Genomic DNA, 20,454 nt, shown 5'->3' with positions numbered 1-20,454 from the left:
ATTCTCTCAAAACCTGCTCTGATGTTTTTGAAACAATATTGTTTTACATAAAATCAAAGTTGCTCCTTTAACATGAAACCAACAGTAAAATATTAGCTGATGTTTCTGTAGCATCTCGTCTTCTGGGCACTGTTCCAGAGCTTCTCATGTATTCATTCATTTGGTCCTTGCACCATACCTATGAAGTGTGTGTTATTACTGTCCCCATTTTCCAGAAGAGGAGCCTGAGGTACAGAGAGGTTAGGTAACTTGCCTAAGATGATGTGGCTGGTGAGTGGCAAGGTCGGCCCTGGAGTGTGTGCTCGTAGTCGAAACACAACTACAAAACTGTTCCCCCAGCTCAGAGTGAAGGCAAGAGAATAATAAGTAGGAACTAAGCTCCTACTTTCTTTGATTCACCTCTTCATTCATCAGGTGTGTATTGGGCACCTGCCACATACCAGGCACTGTTCTAGGCTCTGGAGATACAGGTGGATGCAACGAAGCACAGGCTCCTGCCCCCTGGAGCTTGCATTCTAGACAATAAAGAGCTAAGGAAATACCTAAAGAAGACAATTCAGCATCATGATTTTTGCTGGGAAGAGGATAAAGCAGGATAATAAGACAGAGAGTGTCAGGGAGAGAGGTCCTTTAGTTGGGCGCACAGGGAAGGCTGCTCTGAGATCTGAACAGTGGGAAAAAGCCAGCCTATAGCCAAGGCCAGGGCGGAGCTCTGTGGCCAGTGGATGGGGCAGGTGTGAAGACGCAGATGAACCTGCGGTGCTGGAGGAGCAGGATGCAGGCCGGCACGGCCGGCGCGTGGCGGGTGGGCAGCAGGGCACGATGCCTGTGGGCCGTGGTCAGAAATTACAGTTGGCCCTTAAATGATATGGGTTTGAACTGCGTGGGTCCACTCATACACAGATATTTTTTCCTATAAATACAGTACAGTATTGTAATACACAACAATGTGCTTTCTCTTCCTTAGGATTTTAACAATTTTTCTCCAGCTGACTTTATTGTGAGAATACAGTAGAGAATACACATAACATGCAAAATAGGTGTTAATCGACTATTGATGTTATCCGTAAGGCTTCCGGTCAACAATAGGCTATTAGTAACGTTTTGGGGGAGTCAAATGTTTTACCTAGATTTTCGGCTGTGCAGGGAGGGTCAGTATCCTTACCGCTGCGTTGTTCTAGGGGCAGCCTGCACTGCTCGTAACCTGGGAAGTCTCCATGGGTTCTTTCCTGGGGTCCATGCACACCCAAGGGTCTGAGGATGGCTTTAAGAGAGTCCATAAACTTAGAAGGGACAAATTTGCACCTATCTTTTCCTAAATTTAAATGGAAATGTGTTATTTCCTTCCGTTGTGCACGTGGGTAACAAATCGTGGTGGTATTTTAACCATCCCTGTGATATCATCACTAGTGGTGTCAACTTGCCCTTAGCCCACCTCTAGCTCTTGTTATGTCTCACAGAAATGTAAAAATATTTTGACAACCGTATTTCTGCGTAATTTGGTTATGCAGTACAGCACGTGGAATAGACATCTTTAAACATTTCTAAAGAAGGGGTGAATGGACCTCACCGGAGTACGAAAAGGGCATAAAAAAAGATTAAGAACTCAATACAGAATAGAACAGCATAAGCTGCTTTAGTTTCTCAAAAGCCTCCTCTGGCTATAGTCGGAAGAGGCAGGACCACACCTGAGCTCCATTTACATAAGTTATTATTTTTAATCCTCCCAGCAACCATAAAATGCATTATTTTGCCCATGTTAGTGAGGAGGAGACGGAAGCCCAGACTTGAGGTAATTGGCTCAGCTGGTGAATGGCAGGTCTGGGATTTAAACACACATCTGTCTGACCCCGAAGGGCAAGAGGGTCCATGGCCTGTGAATGGGAGACTGTGACAAGAGGTCAAAGGGAAGCCGCATTTGCTGGGACCCCCGTGCCATGCCACTTCACCTGTGGATGAACTGCCAACCCCGTCTTCCTTTAAACCTGGTTCTGTCCTGAAATCTGCCCACATAGGCCTATAATGCAGCCCTGAGCCGAGCCAACTAAATATTTCATGGGGATTTTCATTTAACTCTAAAGAAATTCATCCAGCCCTGAGTAGACTGTCACTTAGAGAAATAGCACCGGGGAGCCCTTGGACCAATGAACGACATTGCCACTTCCCCAGGAATGCTAATGCTCCTCTGGACCTCTGCTCCCCGAGCATTACTGAGGGTGGACTCAGCCCAGTGAGCACGGATAAATCCCACAAATTTGGGCTTAGATTGCTTTGTGAAAGCGGGGATCAGGGCCTCCCTCTGAACAGGGAGTAGGCCTTCTTTGGGGCCTGGATCCTGGCTGGGTTGGTGAGTGCGTGCGTGCACAGAGTGTGAGATAGGTAACTAACTGGGAGCTATTCTCTATTCCCTTATCCTTGTTCCCATATCCTGGCCTGAAAGAAGAGAGGGGTGGTGGGGCCGGCATTCCGTGTCCCCAGTGGATGAGGACACCAGACCGTCTGCAGGGGCCACGTGAGCCCGGAGAGTGAGTTTATCCTTGGCCCCAGTGCGGGAGAAGCGGGAAGACAGCTGCGGCAGGAGAGCAGATGTGCGCACTTCTCGGGCTTATTATTAGGAAGGCCTAAATGACGACTTTTGCTGAGGCTCCAGCCAGGAGTGGGAGTGAGCCTCCCTGTCTCCTTCACATCCCGCTGCTGCTGCTGCTGCTGCGCCTGGTGACCTCAGTGAGTCATGGCGAGTTCCCTGGGCATCTCACTAGGCGGGGGTGGAGGTGGGCGGGAGAAAGGCACCCAGCAGGTAAATCGATCAAAAGACAGGAAGTAAGCAGATAATCTAATTTGAAATGGGCTGAGCTGCAGATGTTAATCGGCTCCACTGCGCTGCAGGAAAGCACTGTGAGGCCAGCGAGAGCCTGGAAGCAGCTCCATGGAGCCAGTCCTTCCTCTTCTCTCTGGCCCCTGGGCCCGGTGTGGGCCTGTCCTCACCACCCCTGATCCCTGTGCTTTCCGGGGGAGGATGAACACCTCTCCCCTGACAGCCTCCCGTAAGCACAGGGCACCTGTGTGCAGTTACAGGGGACAAGGCCTGGGAGGGCGTCAGGGGGAAAAGGAGCCCTTTGGCAGGGATGCCGGGCACTGAGGCTTCCCTAGGCTGGAGGATGATGATGGCATCTGACCACGTCTGCATCGTGACCTGAATCTGGTCCTGACATTCTGACTTCCTGATAAAATCCTTCCTGCGTCCAGGCATGGAAGGAATCCTTCCTGTGTCAGACATCAGCCTCGCCCTGCTGTCAGCGAGAAGGGGCGTGAGGGTAGGCCGTGTTGATGGGATCCTGCGCTGTTGGCTGCGCTGGTTGTCCATCAGGGACTCACTGTGTGCCCACTTTGGGAAATGCCTGTGAAAGTGCAGCCATCAAAAGCCAAGACCTGAGGCTACCTGTGGGTCTGAAGCCAGCTTTCCCCATGTCCTAGCTCCATGTACTTGAGCAAGTTACTCACTTCTCTGGGCCTCAGTATCCTTATAAAACACGGCCAATGGCTATGTTGAATTGCTGCGCACATTATTTTAAAGATCTCGTCTATACTCTACTGGGGAGCTAAGATGGGCGTATGAATGTCCACCGCAGTACTAACAGGGAGGGCTAGCGTTTATTGAGTTCTTCTGTGCCAGGTCTAGGCTTTGCGTGGCTTGCTCATTTGATTCCCAAAGAGGCTCCATGAAGGTGGGAACTGTTGTCGTGCCCACTTTTTAGAAGAAGAAACTGAGGCACAGAGAAGGTAAGTCCAGAGCTTACATACGGCTAGTTAAGTACAGATTTGGAGTATGAGCCCTGGCCCTCGGTTCCAATCCAAGGCCATATGTGACATATGCCCCTTGAGTGGTATAAGCGGTGTCTTATCACTTTAGTGATTCAGCAGAGGTAGGGCTCATTCTTGGGAAGGTGATAGAAGTTTTTGCAGATGAGGGAAACTGTGAATGGACCTGGAAGACAGGTGGTGCTGTGGGTTGGACCTTCTAGGTGGAGGACACTGCACTGTCGGGTGTGCTTGGGTCAACGGAGTTCGGTGGGAGGTGAGGCTGAAGTCACAGGAGTACACGAGGGCTAACAAGGGGAGGGAGGTTCATGGATAATTCTCCAAGAGGGAGGACAGGTATAGTTGTCATGGTGTAAAAGTTAATTATTTTTAGAAAAATGAGGGTGACCCTTTCTTGCCTCTCTTTAATCTTTTTTTGTTTTTCCACTAAAGCCAATTGAATTTGTTAAGGGTTCAGGACACAGGTCTCTGAAGCCAAACTGCCCAGGTTTGAATCCTAGTTCTGCCACTTACCTACTGTGCGACCTTGAGCCTGTTCCTTAACCTCTCTGAGCCTCACTTTCCTGAACTGTAAAATGGGGGTAATAATAGTAACTTTCCTCATTGGGCGCCTTGTGAGCACTGAGATAACACGGATCAAGTGCTTAGTCCAGGCCCTGATGCACAGAAAGGGCCATAGGTGTTAGCCAGGTTAGTGTTACAAATCTTGTAGGCCATCCACTGCTTAAAATATTCAGGGCCATCCGATTGCTCTTCATCGTGTTGCCTCTCCTGCCTGCCTCTCCAGCCTCATCTTACAGCATGCTCTGCAGCCCCATGTCCTCCAGCCACTCTGGCTCTCTTCCAGCCCCTGGAATGCTCCAACCTTCCTTCTGCCTCAGGGCCTTGGCACATGCTGTCCCTTCCACTGGGAGTGCTCACCGCAGGCCTTCTCACAGGTAACTCCTGTTCGGACAACTGCATGTCACCTTGGGAAAGCCTCCACGGGCCTCCCAGACTCTGTCAACGCCCTCCTCTATCTTCTCATGTGCCTTATATGACCCCTTTATGAAACCTATTTCTGCCATAATTTTACAAACATTTTCTCTGACAGTCAGTGACTGTCCACCCCCTCCACCGGAGCATAAGCCCTTTGCCATTGGGGGCCATGCCCGTGTGTCAGCACCTTGTCCGCTGCCTGGGGCAGGGTGGAGAGTCAGTAATGAGGGGTGCAGAGGAGGAGGGGGTGCTGAGTTCTGCACACTGTCCCTGCCCACCCCGAGAGCCCACGCTCAAGGTGGGGTACCCCAGGACACAGCACTTACCAGGGGCTCTGTGAGCTCAGTGGTCCCACGTCATCCTCAGCCAGAGCCTAATGTGCGTTACCTTCCGTGGTGAGCCAGGCTTGGTGGACTCGGAGCTCCTTCCCACCCAGGTGTCTGTGCATTTATTCCAGCTCCCGTTCTCGCAGCCTTAGGCTGGCCTTGCTTGGAATTCTGCAAGCCTTCTCACTATACAGGGGATCTCCAGAGACAATTACCTGGGAATAAAGGTTTCCAGGAAAGCTCAGTACAGCCTGAGTCTGTGTAGCATTTTCTCATTCCAACTATAGCCTCCCAACACTTTCCAGAGTTAAGTAACACAATTACAGAGTTAAATAAATGACAGCAACGAGTGCAAGGCACTATGGGGCCTGAGTGGCAGGTGAAATAAAGTGTGTGCAGGTGGGACTTGCAAAGGGGCAGGGAGCTGCTGGCTTGGAGGAGCAGCTGGCTTGGAGGAGCAGCTGCCCTCCCCAGGGGGCAGGGGGCTGGGGACGTAGGGGTCGGCGGGGTGGGGGGTGGGGCTGTAAAAAAAGCCAGAGAGAAAAAATCTGGAAGCTGATCACAGCACAGTGGATCCGAGCATTCAAAGGAAGCTGGGGAGGTCATTTAATCTGCTGTCCCCAAGGGAGAATCACGTAACGAGGAAGAGACTGTGGGAAATGACTGGGTTTGGTCTCAAGCTGGGTGTCAGTTTTTTCCTTGAGTTTTCTAAGCGATGGGACAGAATGGGGCCTAGGAGGGTCCTTGTGTGAATCTTCGGAGACAGGCAGTCATGCCAAGGAGGTGCATCGTGTTAGCCCAGCTCTGTGCATGTCCCGGGTCACCTGGGAAGGACCACCAGGGGCCAAGGGTCCAGGGGCCTCTGCCCTACACGGAGGTTAGAATAGGCCTGGCTGCCCTCCCGACATCCCAAGATACTGTCTCCAGAGGCCCCTGTTGAGGTTAGCATCCTAACGGCAAATGTGTACTGGGAACTTACCTTGTACCAGGGCCCGTGCTCGGCATGTACAAGCATCATCTCGTTCAGTGCCTCAGCCATTCTAGGAGGTAGGCCCTACTATATCCCCACTTTATAGATGAGCAAACTGAGGCGTAGGGAGCTTAAGGGACTTGCCTAAAGTCACACAGCTAGTGTGTGCGTGCTCACAGAGTCCAGACAGGTCTGTCCCACCCCGAAGGCTGAGCCGCAGCCACCCATTTAGCTGCCCCCACAGCCCCTCCCAGGCCTAGCAGAACTCTGCAGGGTGTTGGGTTTAGAGGGCCCTTCCACGTCCATCATCTCTCTTGACTCTTACATGATAATGACGGGCAGGCATTGCCCACACCATTATAGCCCAGTAAAGTGAACCCCAAAGAGGCCGTGGGCTATGGGCATGTGGTCCTTTGTCCTGTCGCATCCTCTCTTTAGCTTGGCTCTGTGCGAGGGAGGGCTGCTGGGCAGGGGAGGCTGAGCCCAGGCCACTGGAGGTGCTGGGGTGCCGCCCAGGGGATGGGAGAGCATTTTGCCCGAAAGGGGGCAGCAGCTCTCCAAAAGAGGAGAAAGACACAGAAGGGGGCTTTGTTCCCTTCAGACTGTCCAGGATCCTGTGCTGCCATCAGACGCCATCCGGGGGTAGTGGTGTTCTCGGGGAGGCGCGGGTGGGAGCGGCGACTCAGGCGGATGCAGACTGGAGCCCTGCTGTGAATTTGCGGCCTTCTTCCCAGCCAGGCCTCAGCTCCCAGGAGAAGAGCGGCAGCCACGCTGAGCCTCCAGGCTTTGATGGCAACGGTGCCAGTTGCATGACCCCTATTAAACTCCATGAGGCAAAGGATAGTATGTTTTGGAAGTCACCTCCAGGCTGGCTCCAGCCTGCCCTCCCCTTGTAAATTCCACAAACATCCAGGAGATAAAAGAGGGGGATCTCTCCGAGGCAGAGCATGCAGCTCTTCAAAGAACACTTTCAATCGAAAATGGGGAGGAGAGAGGTCTTTCTCTCGGAGGGAATGTATTTATATGCCCCTGTAGGTGTGCATGCGCGTGCACACACACATGCACACACACCCAAGACCAGGAACACACCATGATGCATACAGAACTCCCTGCCAGGTCTCTTTGGCCAGCCCTCCTTCCCTTCCTCTGGCTCTGGGGCTCCCCACCTTTTCTGGTTTCCCAGACCTGCTGTTCAGATGGCGTTGGACCTTCCTGACTTCTCTGGATTTCTTTCCCTAAAATAAAATGTCCCTGTCCGCTGCTGCTCTTTGCTGACTGGTCTGAGAGTTTTTCCCTCTTCAACCGTTCCAGGGCATTCAGTTTTGCTGACCACCATCATCTTCTTGAGCAAACTAAGGGGCCCTTGGAAGTAAGCGCTACCTCTTCTCGCCAAACGAAATGAAAAGTGTGGGGTTTGGGAGCTGGAAAGGAGAGTGTAGAGGGCATTTGGTTGCACCGCTTTACCCTACAGGGGGGATGACCCTTCAGCCGGGAGAATGGAGACACTTGCCCACGGTCCCCGTGAGTTTGTGGCCTGGCTGCGACAGGAACCAGGTTTTCTGATGTCCTGTCTACCTGCCCTTTTCTGCCAGAGAGACGCAGAAAGGCAGGGATGAGCCTGCAGCGTGCCCACACTTCCCTCCTTCCCCTACACCAACAGTTGCTAACATCCCTACACATCCCTATCTCCCTTGGTTGTTTGTTTGGTTTCATGGCATATTATCTCCTCATCTAAGACTGCTTTATAGCATAATGTCTTTTTAACTAAGGTGAAATAAAATGAATGCACATCTTTTGGAATAACCCGATCCCAAGAGGTTGTCGCTAATACTACGGGGTGCACTGAAGCCAAGGTAGATAATTACTATTCTATACTGAGTTGATTAAATAGGAAAAAACAACCACCACCAAACCGCCATGGTTTCTTTGAGCTTGCCACTGCTTTTTCCCCTCTCATCCCACCTTCCCTGCTTCCCCTGCCCCCAACTTACTCTTGAGAGGGGGTCAAAAGAAAGAGGGACCAGCTGGTGGTAATGAGTCAGCAGTGTTCACATGAGGCAGTGGTTGGTTCTGCTTGGCCCAGTTTGGGAAGCGTCTCTCTGTGAGTAGACAGAGATGCTCTGTCTGGACCTGGGGAACACATTCTTCTGGGTGTGTGATCATTCTGCACGCACCCAGAAAGGGTCCCCCAGGGCGCTGTCCATTTCTAGCATTCTCTCCATATGGAGGCTTTACAAGAATATCACTGTTGGCCAACTTTGATAAACCTGTGATTACCAAATTTCAATCCAAAGTTTACCCTTTATGGACGAAAGCTGTTGGTGAGGAAAAGAAGCTTGGGGGTAGAGTTGTTGAAGGTGGTTAATTTGGGGAGGATACATGTTTTTCAATAACCAGAGAAAGGACTGGAAGCTGTGTTTACCTTTGCCCATTTTATCAGTTTTGGTTTTTCTCCTCTTTTCTTCAATTCCTTCAGTCCAACCCAGTTGACTCTCGCCTCCTTCTCCCCGCCCAAGCTTTGCACAGGGCTCGACTGCCGATGGGCTGGAAATCCGCACACATGGGACCGGCACTGCATCTGCTGGGCCTTTGTGCTTGATTGATTTCTGTTGCTTTACACCTGTGCTCTCGAGCAAGCGGAACTCAAGTCAGTGCCACTGTCGCTGAGGGGCTGAGGTTCTGAAAGGCCCAAGCAGCCCTCCAAAGAGCCCCCCGGATGAGAGCATTAACAATCTTCTAATCAAACTTCATTTTTTAATCTCAAGGGTTGATTCACTTGATAGCAGTAATCAGCGCTCTCTTGGAGAAATATAGAAAGAGCACAATGAGGCATTCAGATTTTTCATTTTTTATTAAAAATCTCTTACATCTGCACCCGAGCTTCTTTTATTTAAACCTGGTCTCACTTTATGAGGCCCTCAGTTCGTTAACCTATCCCGGGTCACGTGGCTGCTCTGGAGGACCGAGCATGGATCTGGAGTAGAGGCTCAGGGTTGAAATGCAGAAGAGACTGACCTTTGCCAATAGATGTATCCATCCTGTACACAGATTGCAAATTCCCTTGTGTGCAAAATGAGGGTCAGCGTGTCTATCTTTATTTTCTTTGCAGCGATTGAGGAAGAATCGTGTACAGATGTGTGTATGTGCGTGTGCCCATTCAGAGCTGCTAGGCCTGTTTGCAGATTGTTGGACACGTCACTTTTCCTCATTTCTTTCTTCCTCTCTTCCATCAGCTGACTCACCAGAATTAAAAGAAGGAGTTAAGCTGAAATGAGAATGAGTAGAGGCCAGTCTGGGATGCACACCTAGGTTATAAAACATGGCTCTTCACTATTAGCAGGAGTCAGAATCACCGGGGCAGCTTATTACCAATACAGATGCCTGTGTCCTGCCAGCAGAGTCTGATCCAGGGGGCCTAGGATGTGACTCGAGAATTCACATTTTAATCAGCTTCACAGGTGATTCTGATGCAAGAGGTCAGAGACTAGATATTGAGAATCCCTGTTAGAGAATTGCTGGGCAGGGGGCCTAGCACTGTGTTCACCTCACATCCTTGGTTTAAGGACAAAGTCAAGGACATCTTAGGTTAATGAGTTGGTGAGAGCGGAACTACCCGCCAGTTCTGGGATTTTTGTGTCATGTACAGGAGAATAGACCGATAGAAGTGAGTTTGCTTTGACATAGGATGGGTTGTTTTTTGGTTTTTTTTTTAAGATATTATTTATTTGAGAGAGAAAGCATGTGTGTGAGGGAGAGAGAGCACAAGCGGCGAGAGCTGCAGGCAGAGGCAGAGGGAGAAGCAGACTCCCTGCTGAGCAGAGAGCCCAGGACCCTGGGATCACAGCCTGAGTCAAAGGCAGATGCTCAACCACTGAGCCACCCAGTGCCCCCAGAGGATGGGTTTAAATTAGATACAAGGAAGAGCTGTCAAGCAAAGAGAAGTACTGAGGAAGCCTATAGCATCTTCTTCCCAGAAGGCTTTCAGACTCTCAGCAGATGTGGACACCTGAGGTGCAATGTGGAGGCCTAGAGAAAGGACTGAAAGGTCTTCAGAACAATTTCTGGTGACATTTGCATGGAGGGCCAGAGACCCTTCTTGTAGTTCTTTGGCGCCTGAATTTTAACCTTGGCAGCAACATAAGCGGCCAGTGGTCCAGGAAGCACGAGGTCCAGTCCCAGCTCGGACAAGGATAGGCTCTGTGACATTGAGGCCACCTGTTCAGTTTCTTGGTTGTGTTAGATTGTTTCTCAGTTCCATGGTTGCATCTTCTTTTCCTTTCCCCGTAACTCCCCCCACAACGGCTCTTCTACAACCTCGCAACTCTGTCAAGTTCCGTTGACTGAGCAAATTAAGAAGTTGAATTTAGGAACTACTTAATGCTGAGAATCCAGCAACCTATGTGCCACTCTATGCACATACACCCCCACTCTTGGGGTTTTGAGTCTGTCTCTGAAGAGTCCCTAGTGATCCCCTCTGCTTTTTGTGCTTATTGATGTATTTAGAGGGGTCTGACCTTACATGTGCCTGAGTTACAGCTTCAGTACCCATGTCCCCTCATGAGTGATTGTTTGGACCTGAGATGGATCGTGATGACCTAGAGTCACTCCCCACGCAGAGAAGCCGGACCAGAGTGACATCTCCCCAGTAGTGACAACGTCTGGCCACAAGTCCCTCTACCTGCATCTCACCTGGCCACCCCACTGATGGGCTCTCTCTGTCCCTTTCAGAAAGCAGACCTGGCCGTGGCAGGCCTCACCATTACTGCTGAGCGGGAGAAGGTGATTGATTTCTCCAAGCCATTCATGACTCTGGGAATTAGCATTCTTTACCGAGTTCATATGGTAAGAGACTTATTTTATAAGCATTTATGTCATTAAAGTTATTTGCATGCAAACACTGAGTTATATGGTAATAATGAATGACTCACGGAAATATTTAGATTTCAAGACTTAAATGCAAATGAGCCAGGCTATTTTTTCCCCCATCAGCTGCGCGGACTTGCAAACAAGAAGAATGGAAAAGTCACACTTCTGGGCTTTCCAGTAAAAATTGCTTCTGCCTCACTGAATAGGGATGGTCAAGAGCTCAACCCCTGGTGCGTAGTGTGGTGGTGAGTGGCCCTCTTGGTCACTCTGTGTCCTCCTAGGGACAGGATTCCCCAGTCCAGATAGGTCACCCAGCATTTTCAAGGGCTTCGCTGACTTCCGGATGCACCTCTGTTCACTCCGAGCATTGCATCTAGTGAGGGAACACAGACTCCTTCCTCTCTGGGTTACCCATACTGGTGAAGAAATAATGTCACTTATATCTGGCCTGTTTCCTTTTCTGCATCCTTAAAGTAAAAAAGAGAGAGAGAGAGAAAGACTTCTCTGGTTAGGTTGGCTAGAGTGAGTGTCTAAGTGAGTTTGTGAAGGCACACCAATGGGCAGTAGAGGATGGACCTGATGATACACTGGCTGTTAGGGGGGAACTTCAGGAGGGGAACAATGGCTGTGCCTCATTCACAAAGTGGATAATAGGTGTGCTGCCAGCACGTAGTTGACTGTCTGTGATTTTCCTTACTGAACCAGAAGGGCCTTCTTCTCATCCTTTTACCAAACTGACTCTAAGTGCACAGCTATTATATGGATTTTCCCAATGCTTAGGTCACCCTAGGTGTCCAAGGTCACACTAACATAGTGTTTTCCAGGATGTTACCTGGCTCCACAAGGCTGCCTAACAGGGAAGGAATCAAGAACTCATCCCACGAGCCTGCTGAGGAAGTGACCCTCTACTTCTGACCCCTTCCCAGGCCCCAAATCCCAGCCCCAGAGAAAGGGTGTTGTCTGTATTCACAGTCCCAGTCTGGGCTCACGTAGCAGGGTGCTAGGGCATCAGGAACTGTGGCCCATTCCTGAAAGAGGGAAGGTCCCCTTGTCATGGAGCCTGTTCCAGCAGCTCAGAGAGGCACTGTCGTGTGCTGGACCTCAGTATCCATCAGGATCACTGCCTGGCTTGGAAAAGGAGGTCACATCATCTAGAAGGAGAAGCATGGAAATCCCAAGCTCCCCAGGCTAAAAAAGAAAGCAATGTGAAGATTTGGTCATCGTACACACTGTCATTGATGTGTCCATCTTGTGAAGTAAGGGGGATAGTGAGTGATTCCCCCACTCCTCTTTATCACCATGATGAAAGCTCCCATTCATTGAGAGCCTCCTATGTCCCAGACGCTCTTTCAGGCACCTGTGATGATGTGGACTATTCCTAAGGTTTGAATTGGCCCCTCAAAAGACATGATGAAGTTCTAAAGCCCCAGGACCTGTGAATGTGACTGTATTTGGAAATAGGGTCTTTGCAGATATAATCCAGCTGAGGTCATACTGGAATAGGGTAGGCACTAAATCCAATAGCTGATGTCTTTATAAAAAGATGGAAATGTAGACACGGGGAAGAAGACCATGGGAATTTGGAGACAGATTGGAATGATGTAGCTACAAGCCAAGAAGTGCCAAGGCTTGCCAGCAACCACCAGAAGCTAGAAGTGACAGGAGGGATCCTCCCTTAAAGCCTTCAGAGGAAGCGTGGCCCTGCTGACACCTGGATTTTTAATCCTAGCCTCCAAACTATGAGACAGTATGATCCTGTTGTTTTAAGCCACCCAGTTTGTGGTATTTTGTTATAGCAGCCCCGGGACACTGATGCACTTGTGTTGTTCTTATAAGTAAGTGAAAGAGCAGAGTTCAAAGCCAGGAATGGTGTGACTGGAGTATGTGCTCTCTCTGTGACACCAGGTTGCCCCCCTCATTTGTGTGATCATTGGGTAACTTGTCCTGGAAAGCATTCGTATGCACCTTTACTCATTTGGTCCTTAGGACTGTTCTTTGAGAAGAGGGAGGGTATTATAATTCCCATCTGACAGGTAAGGAAGCTAAAGTCACACTTGGAACCAATACAGGGCTGAGCCTGGAAGCCAGGTATCCTCACTCTTAGGACAAGTGTTCTTGTCATCCTTATGCCTGTCTGTGCTCCTTAGGTGATTTTCTAGCCAGCACTTGAGCCCACCTCACCCCACTCCTGCAACTGAGCCCTGAGGCAGCATCCCAAAGAAATAGGGACATAGAACTTTTTTCCAAACTATGTCGCTATGGCCAGGCTGTACAACTAGGTTCTGGCCTTGATTTATTGATTTTTTTTTAATTGGAGTTCAATTTGCCAACATATAGCATAACACCTGATTTATTGATTAATGCCAAGGACACTAGAGCCCCACTCATGACCTGATGGACCATGAGGCATCATGTAACTGAGGGCACCTGATCCCAAGTGTTTCTACTCACTGCCTGGGAACATCTACTGCTAGGCTCCCCTCACCACCCAGGACACCACTGGCTAGAATATCAACTCGGGCCAGAACCAAACTCCCACTCACCAATCCTCTGGACATCCTTCATTGGATTGCTGGCCGGATGTTACCTACCACCACAAACCTATGACTGTATTAGTTCTTGGGATGTGAAGTTTTATGTATCCGCTTGCGGAAGCTATGGGACCCAGATGTTTGGTCAATTGCTAGCCTAAATAGTCTGTGAAAGTATTCTGTAGATGTGATTAACAGTGATGATCAGTTGACTTCAAGTAAAGGAGATTACCCTTGATAATGTGGGTGGGCCTCATTCAATCGGTTGAAGGCCTTAAGTGCAAAACTGGTATCCTGGAGCAGAAGGAATTGTGCCTCAAGACTATCACTTAGAAATCCTGCCTGAGTTTCCAGCTTGCTTTATAGATTTTGGCCTTACTGCTCCCACAATGGCATGAGCCAATCCCTTCAAGTAAATCTGTTTACACACACACACACACACACACACACACACACACACACACATATCCTATGAGTTCTGTCTCTCTGGAGAATCCTAACTGATATGATTCCCCTTTCTGGTCAGGATTCCTCCCCTCTTCCAGCCTCCACACTGAGGCACTAGCATGCCACATGGCTGCTCAGATCTGATTTATAACAGGGGGCCAAGCTGAGTAAAAATTGAGTGCTGGCATGAACAGCTTACAGTAAGCAGAACTGACAGTTTATGCATTTATTCAACAAATATTTATTGAGTGCATTCTGTGTGTGAGGCAGTATGCTTAGAAAGTACAAAAAAGTCAGCTGGAGAGAGAACAATCTTGAATCAATGAAACTGGGGGAGACCTGGAGAAAATAGGTTTGAGGTGAATATTGCCCTCTCTGAAATGTCTGTACTGAGTTGACAGAAACAGCTAATGCCAGAGGATGGCCCAGCGGTGTTCACCACAAAAGCCTCGGTCTAAAATTATATAGAGAAGCTATCTCTGATACAGTCGTGTTACGTTAACAAAATTAAAGCTGAGTCCTGGGTGTTTATTATTTCGTGAATTTTTCTCAAGTTGATAGTTTGATCTGTGAACAAAAATATGATTAATTTCATTTCGTTTATAATCTATAATAGACTTAGAATCCGTATCTTAATTCTATATCCGAGGTCACCGGAGTCATGAGTGATTATGATCACAATGTGAGCATCTGGTGATAATGAAGCCTGTGCGCAAAGGTTAAAATAATTAACCCAAAGTATAATTACCTATTTTGAAAATACTGCAAAACCCCCCTGAAATAGTAAGGAGAGGTGGGTATGTGCCTGAAGTCTAGAGACCATCAGAAATGATGTGTGAATTTCCAGCAGTCTGGGATTACCTAGGGTTTTTCATAACCATGAGATCACCAGGACCCAATGATGTAGTGTTTTCCTTCTTCTCTGAGGGTATAATCTCTGTTTCCACTCAGGCGTCTCTAGGACCAAAATCAGAAGACTGTTTCGCTCTTTGCGCTACCTACACCCTGCCACGTAGAAGCTGGCTGAGAATTCTGGCTTTGGCATTCGCTACCGTTGATCCCTCCCACTTTCTAAAACTCTCTCGGCTCCTGGGGTCCAGGTCACTGTTTCTTCCTCTCTGATTGTTGCCCCTCTGGCATTTCTGTTGACCTGTCTCTCTCTCTCTGCCTGGCCCGTGAATGACCCAAGCCCATTTCCCTTCTCTCTCTCTGACAGCTGTCTGCCTGGGTAATCTCACCCACTGCCAAATCTGTAAATCCAACCCTGGCCACTCCCCCTGAATTCTAGAAGCGTATTTCTAACAGGTGACTAGACATCACCAGGCTATCTCATGGGCGCCTCAAATACAGTGTCACAAACTATATTCAGCAAAGTCCTTCCTCCTCTCTTCTGCTCCACTCACGTGATGGCATCTCCATCCAGTCACCTGAGCTGCCCTTCACGTCTCTTACCCCACATGTCCAGTTGGTCAGCTCACTTCCTAAATCATTCTCAAGCATGCTCTCCACCCCCCCTGGATCTACCTTGGTTCAGGCTCTCCTTATCTCTGCCCTGAACTGCTGCCATTCTGATGGCCTGTATCCTCCTTGAGGTCAGGGTGTTTTTCATCCAGTACTGTATCCCCATTAAAGGGCCACAGCTATTGCTAGCAGTCACTAAGAAGCAGTAGAGAGAAAATTCTGGAGCCGGACCTGACACGTACTTGCTGCATGTCCCCCGTGTCTCAGTTTTCTCATCTGCAACAAGAGGTTGTCATGCAAATTTAATGAGGATCCATAAATACATAAGTAACGCACTTACGACAGTGCCTGACCTATGCACAATAAAGCATTAGGCTTTATATTTTGTAAATGTATGCAACTTGCTGAGAATTAAAGTTTTTTAGTTTACTGTCGCCTTTTTTTTTTTTTTTTTACAAATGGAATCACATCAGGCTCCTACTTAAAAATCACTTGCTGCCTATCACTTACAAGACCAAGTCCATCCTTCTTGGCATGGAGAATAAAGCCGATCTTTCCTGTTCCACTTCCAGCTCCTGGCTATAGGCATCTTGACTCCATATTGCTCACTGCTTCAGCATCGTGCTGGCCTCTTCCTGTCTCCTTATTGGTTTGTACCTGTCTTCCTGCCTCTCAACCATGTATTAAATTAATGTATTAAACTCCTCCCTACCCTTCAATACCCAGCTCAAATGGCACTTGTTATTCAATGTGACTTCCCTGGGTGGAGCTGATTGCTTCTTTCCTCAAGCAGATGCCCTCTGCCCATACCTCCAGTATGGCATGTATATACTGCATTGCACTATTCTTGATCTTTCTCCCTAAATGGATCCTAGTGGGAGATATATTGAGGAGAAGGTATCCTCCTGTCAGGCTTTTGTGCTACAATTTTTGGCATGGAAATGTGATCATCCTAAATAGGTGGTGTTTGCTTCATAATTATGGAAAGAAGAAAGGTGGGCGGGGGGATGAGGGAGGTGCCCTGTGGTCCTGTGGACAGTGAGCATCACTTTCCTTCTTGGCTCCTGATTGAGCCCCAGGAGCCTGGCTTCTGTCCCGAGGCCTCATATCCCAAGCAGCAGGATGAGTGACCTAAATAGATTTATTGTTTTCTTTCTGGTCTTGATCCTAGTGATCTTCAGAACAAGAAGAAATGGGGGGGCATATGTTTCAGGAAGCCCAGATACATCTTCTGCTCCATGCCTGCACGGCTGCCACTAGGACTCATTACTCCCTCCCCACCAATGCCTGCATATCCCACATACAGTGTAGTACCCACCTGAGAAAGCACTGAAATCCCTGGCTGGGGCCAGATGAGCTTCCAGACCACACATAAAGGGTCCAGCCTTTAGAATCTGGGTACTGATTAAATCTGAGTACCCCTGTTGCTCCAAAGATGGTAATGAAATAACAGGACATCTGAAGTTCAAGACTCTCTTGATTTCCTTGGCACATCAGCTCATTCATTCTTACTGAGAAGTTCTGTTTGTACTGTGGCAGTAGAGCCCCAGGGGCATCTGCACTCAGGGGTTTTATGACACTGAGGCATACCGTGAGCTCTCCGAAGTCTGTGTGAATGGAGGAGAGACGAGCACAAGAAAACAAAAACATTCATATTTAACATTAGAGTATATCGTGTAGATTTGCTCTCTTTCTTTCTGCGGCAGCAATTTGCCTAATGATGTTTTGCTCAGATTAATATCGAAGTAAGTTTGTATTCCTCAAGCGCACACTGACTGTTGTAGCAAGACATCAACCCAGTGTGCCAGAAGCCAACCTGAGATTTGACATTTGGCACATATAGCCCCCAAATGGGTAATTACATTTTAAAAATTCAGTGTTGACATATTCAAGGAGGTTGGGTATACGTCCAGGATGTTTGTGTGTTGACTAACATCTGTCTGGCATCTCTTTATTTACAAAGCACTTTCGCATAGAGTCTCTGCTTTAATACAGCAATCCCCCGAGGCAGGTAGTGTGGTTCCCATTTTACACAGAAGAATGCTCAGGCTAGCGGTGGCTAGTGGTGCCATGGAAAGAAGAGAGAGCATGATGATGAAGGTGGCATTGAGCTCAGGTTTCTGGTCCCCAAGTCCACACACTTCCAACAACTCATCTTGGTGGTATAGTTAGTTGTATTTCTCTGTGTCAAGGCCATGACTCAGGGGAACTTTCTAGATCCTTTCTAATCCGAGGATACTATCTCTACTATACTGTCCTAGCTCAAATAGTGTCCCAAGCCAGCCAGCACACCTAAGACTGCCTGGAAAATATGACTTTACTATTTCCCCCCATGTCCTGCTCCACCTTTGATTAACAAATGAGAATGTCTTATAGTCTGTTCTTCTCTTCTTAACTCTTAGCTAGAGTCTTCTCTGTCAAGAAAAAAAAAGCAGACAGTGATTAAAAAGTGAGAGAGACATAAATGCCAGCATTAAATTAATGCCCAGCATTTTCGCGGGATATATTACCCGTTTTTTCAAGAAGGTCTGTTTCATTTCAGAAAGGCTGCCTAGAAAAATGGAGAACAATGCTAAGTAAACCAGTGAATCATTTCTAATATGCTTAATACTCTACTATAAGGAAACAGAAAATGAGCAGAGTTCTACTCCTTAAGGCTAAGTAACGCGATAGCCCATAACGTGGAAATATGGTTTCCTGGATGTGTCGTCATTTTAGTATTAGTCATTTATTGAGCACTCCTATCTCAAGAAGCTCCAGGTGTTTTATCAGCATTACTATAGTAATTCTCACATTCTCCTTCATGTTGTTGGTGGGGTCCCATTTTCTGGAAGATGGCAATGGCACCCAGAGAAGTTGAGTGGCTTTATCAACTGAGTGCTGGAATCACTCAGCAAGTCAAAGTCCATGCCGGGATTAGAATTTAAATCTCCTCATACTAGATTTCCAACCAGCAGAGTGAAAATAGATATGCTAGCGTGTGAGTTACATAGGCAACAAACTCATGTGGGTGTTTTATGTGAGGAGGAATTAATTGCTTGATTCTTTTTCCCTCTTGGCTTCAGAGGTTGGAACTATCATTGGAAGAGTCATCGTAGGGGCACGTGGGTGGCTCAGTGGTTGAGCGTCTGCCTTTGGCTCAGGTTGTGGTCCTGGGATCAATTTGCGCATCAGGCTCCCTGCATGGAGCCTGCTTCTCTGTGTGTGTGTGTGTGTGTGTGTGTCTCTCATGAAGAAATAAATAAAATCTTGTTCTTCTTTTTTTTTTTTTTTAAAGACAGTCTATTGTAGACACACAGAGGAAAGCTACTATGGTTTCCTGGGGTGGGACAGGAAGAAATCATCTTCTTCTGCTACTTCTAGAAGGTGAAATGGACACTGTCTTCTTTGATCTCTTCAGCCCTAAAGAGTATTTTATTGACTATCAACCACTGTTGGGAGTTTAAAGAAACCTCCAAACCTTGCCATTTAGTTCTCAAGACTGGCAAGACCTCATGGAGGACAGGAGGAGCCTTTGTCTTTGGCTCTGCAGGAGACGAGAAGGGGTCCAAATTAGGTAGAAAGTCGGTGTCATTAGTTTGTGTGGTGTCACCACGAAGGAAACAGTGACTAAGATGCGCAGCCCATCCATGGACACAGGAGAACCCTCCACACATCTGACCCACTCTGTCAATGAAGTCACAATTGGAAAGGCTGAGGTGGAACTGAGGTTGGAATCACTAGTTCAGTCAGTGAAGCATTTGTCTGGCTCTTGGTATCATCACAGGTCATGACCTCAGGGTTGTGGGATCAAGCCCCATGTCGGGCTCTGCACTCAGCGCAGAGTCTGCTTGAGATTCTTGCTCTCTACCTCTTCCCCTCCCTACTGCTCACTTGTGCAGGCATGCACTCTCTCTCCAATAAATAAATAACTATTTTTTAAAACACCAAGGAACTAGTTAAATTTTGGTGCCATCTGATTGTCAGCTCCATCTGCAGAACTTGGCCTGTCCTGGATGTTTGGGGCATAGACTATATATAACCAATTATCTACCTTCAAAGTGGTTGTAGCCACCAGAAGGAACTGTCCCGACTTGCAGTCAACAGGACATGTATAAATCAATATAAATGCCTATAAATACAGCAGTCAAAATAAATGATGATGGGTATAAATAATGCTTTACAGTCCTTGAAGGAGTTGAGATAGAGTAGGTTGGAATTCTGCTGGCATGGGGGAGAAGGCGTGAGATTAATTAGGGAATTTATTGGAGCAAGTTGCAAAGATAAAAAGTAGAAGAAGACGCGGTACAGCAGCCATCCGAATGAAGGAGAGGTGGCATGTCTATGGCGCAGCTTGACGAATGAGCACCAGAGAAATTGAAGCCATCGCCAATGATTTGAGCAAGGCACTTAACCTCCCTGGGTCTCAGTTCCTCCATCTGTCAATATAGAGAACTGGGTATTGAAATCAAAAGAACATAGTGAAACATTTTGAGTCCTTCAGAAGGAAAGTATCACCATCATATATCCTCTGGGTTAAGGAAAATCTGGTATTTGGAAGAAATGTCTGTGGCATATGACACCTGACTTGCCCCCCAGGCACCAGTAACTCAGACGTCTTTGGGGAAGGAAGCAATCTGAAAAGCATCCGCATAGAAAAAAATAGTAGGAATTCAGAGCCTGCAAATAACATACTTCTCCTTGACATCATGGAAACAACCTGGGCTCAGCCCAAGCCAAGGCAGTATAAGCTCAGACCCAAATCTCAAATAACTGCCCACTCCTTGCTCTTTTGGTTGGCGTCAGTCAATCACCAGTAGAATCAGATGTTTCCTTGCCAACATGACTGATAACGTTTCCAGCGGAGCTGTGTTTATGTCTTGATCCTTGTTTGTGTGATGTTCTGTGTTTTATAACTTCAGTCTCCAGGATTTTTTCCCACGACTGTGCATCATTCTTATCACCCATAACCAAATATGGCAGCTTTAAATAGTGCTGTCATTTTCTTCAATTCACTCGTTGTGATATAATCAGGTATAGATTTCTGACATTGAGCATCTAATGGGGTTTCAGATTC

The 20,454-nt window shown here is 47.9% G+C and overlaps 1 protein-coding gene across 5 annotated transcripts in view; it reads left to right on the top strand.

Moving 5' to 3' along the window:
* The window catches only part of GRIK4 (glutamate ionotropic receptor kainate type subunit 4), a 424,573-nt gene that overhangs the window by 368,562 nt on the left and 35,557 nt on the right, over positions 1–20,454 (top strand). For all 5 annotated transcript variants that reach the window (XM_041769772.1, XM_041769768.1, XM_041769770.1 and 2 more), the window contains one exon: positions 10,822–10,935. In XM_041769772.1, coding sequence (XP_041625706.1) covers positions 10,822–10,935 — 114 coding nt within the window. The remainder of the gene's footprint in view (positions 1–10,821; positions 10,936–20,454) is intronic.

Source organism: Vulpes lagopus, chromosome 10, assembly GCF_018345385.1.
Source record: "Vulpes lagopus strain Blue_001 chromosome 10, ASM1834538v1, whole genome shotgun sequence".
Classification (NCBI taxonomy): domain Eukaryota; kingdom Metazoa; phylum Chordata; class Mammalia; order Carnivora; family Canidae; genus Vulpes; species Vulpes lagopus.
This window is presented reverse-complemented; position numbering and strand designations above follow the sequence as displayed.